The sequence below is a fragment of the Triticum dicoccoides genome, unplaced genomic scaffold, assembly GCF_002162155.2.
Source record: "Triticum dicoccoides isolate Atlit2015 ecotype Zavitan unplaced genomic scaffold, WEW_v2.0 scaffold214668, whole genome shotgun sequence".
Lineage (NCBI taxonomy): Eukaryota > Viridiplantae > Streptophyta > Magnoliopsida > Poales > Poaceae > Triticum > Triticum dicoccoides.
The window spans coordinates 1-2,220 of NW_021239606.1; the positions used below are offsets into that span (position 1 = coordinate 1).

Below are 2,220 nucleotides of genomic sequence, written 5' to 3' on the forward strand. Positions count from 1 at the left end.
AGAACTATGAAAGCCTCCGTCCTTTATTATTAGGTAAAGATAAAGATTGCAGACAGGATGGATTATAGAAGTTTACAAATTTTCTCGTTTTAATATTCCAAATGTGGAAGGGGAGCCTTGGCGCAGCGGTAAAGTTGTTGCCTTGTGACCAGGAGGTCACGGGTTCAAGTCCTGGAAACAGCCTCTTGCAGAAATGTAGGGAAAGGATGCGTACAATAGACCCAAAGTGGTCGGACCCTTCCCCGGACCCTGCGCAAGCAGGAGCTACATGCACCGGGCTGCCCTTTAATATTCCAAATGTGGTAGTTTGAATATAGTGGCAACTTAATGATTCAGATTCTTTATCTTGAATGTACGAATAATGTAGGTACATATACTTGGCAGACTTGATGCACTTCATGAGGCAGGAGGAAGCATTCAAAGCAATGGATCTTTTAGAAGGAGGACAGGGGTGGATGGTAATTATGACCTCACTAGCTAATTAAGTTGCAATAAGGAAATAGAATTGACTTCTGACTTTTGAAGATGCCTTTCCAAATATTTTTACATGGATCTTTTAGAAGGAGGACAGGAGTCCAGATATGGGAGAAGGAATTGACTTCTATATTCACGTTGCCACACCGGTAGCGAAACTAGCACTCATGAAAGAAAGAATTCTACGGTAAGTAGAAGTGTCTTCATCCCATGGTTTGATCAAACCTGATTTGTTAACAACTGAACTATGTGCATGTTAACAATTAACATTAAACGTAATGTTGGAAATTTCCCTATGTTGCTTGTGTAATTTAGTATACTACAACGAACTAACCAAGTTTTAAACATGTGAAACCAGTTACATCAACAACAAGAAAGAGCATTGGTACCCGGGGGCGATGGTTGTCCTCCGGGATGTAGATGAGACCAACAAGCTAAAAGTATCCATATGGCTCTGTCACACGCTCAACTTCCAGGACATGGGGATGAGGTACGTGAGGAGGGAGCTGGTGCTCCAGGAGATGATCAAAGTTCTCAAGGACCTGGACATTGAGTATCGGATGCTACCACTGGACGTGAATGTGCGGAATGCGCCTCCTATTGAATCCACAAGGATGCCGACAACATGGAATTATTCCTGAAGCAGTGAACGTTCACGGGGCATTTCCTATCCAGTTCGAGCGGTGAGAGCTACAAGAGCCTTTGCTAGAAACTGGCGAGTAGAGCATGAGATGTTAGCGTGCCTAAGGCAAATCACTTGGTTTGATCTGTAATTAGTGTGTTGTTTAGTATGTAACCTTTGGAACACAATAACTGATCAATTTCAAATATTTTCCAAGCATGTATAGAACATGCACACGTGTGTGTATGTATGCCATTGTGTGCTTCCATTCAAGGTGGGACTCAGGTTTGGTCGGGTTGGCACGATGTGAGCCCGATGTGCCCCGGGCTGTAGCGATGCCATATCATCCTGGCCCGACTAGCACACCGTGACATGCCATGCTGGCACGACATTCCTCAGGCATGACACTGAAATGATTGGGGGAAACCAAACCCCCTTGATCATTTTGACATCGCCCATTCCTTCTCTCTATTGCTTGCATTAGAGTAGTGCTATTGTTACTTCTTTATCGGTAGATGTTATACTGTTGCATAGCATGTCTTTGCTACTGATGTTGATACCATACCTGCAATCCTACCATGCATGGTCTACGTATGCTAGAGTCCCATCAGTGGTCCTACATCCTTGTTTGTCTGCCATGCTATACTATTGGGTCGTGATCCCTTCGAAAGATGATCACTGATATGCCTTATGCTACATACCTTATATGTTACTTTGGTGGACCCCGGACATCGGTGGCTTACGACATGGAGCGAGATGGACTGCAACAAGATACCGGTTCTAAGAATAGGAGAATTATACGTTGTTGTCCGGTTTGCTCATCGATGTCAGATCCTTCAGTTCAGCTCTGAGAATAGGAGAATTATACGTTGTTGTCTGGTTTGCTCACTAGTTGGAACGAAAAAATGCCTGAAGGTCAATACAAATTGTTCCAAAAGGACTATAGTTGTAGACATCTCCTACGTTCCCACTAAATCATTCCCGGCCTTGATCCTTGTATCTCCTGGATGAACAAATACGACTACTGTATGGGATTCAGATAAGCGACGTCCATCAAAAGAACAATGGAGATGTTGTGGTGGCGCTCGTGCATGCGATGGTTGTGTGTGTGTGTGTGTGTGTGT

General features: G+C 43.9%; 1 protein-coding gene across 1 annotated transcript; it reads left to right on the forward strand.

Moving 5' to 3' along the window:
- The first annotated feature begins 574 nt into the window (after positions 1–574).
- On the forward strand, positions 575–1,332 carry LOC119345199 (mechanosensitive ion channel protein 5-like). Its single transcript, XM_037615370.1, has 2 exons — positions 575–661; positions 833–1,332. Exons 1-2 carry the CDS (start codon positions 582–584, stop codon positions 1,113–1,115), a joined length of 363 nt encoding a protein of 120 aa, XP_037471267.1. The 5' UTR covers positions 575–581; the 3' UTR covers positions 1,116–1,332.
- The last annotated feature ends 888 nt before the right edge of the window (positions 1,333–2,220 follow it).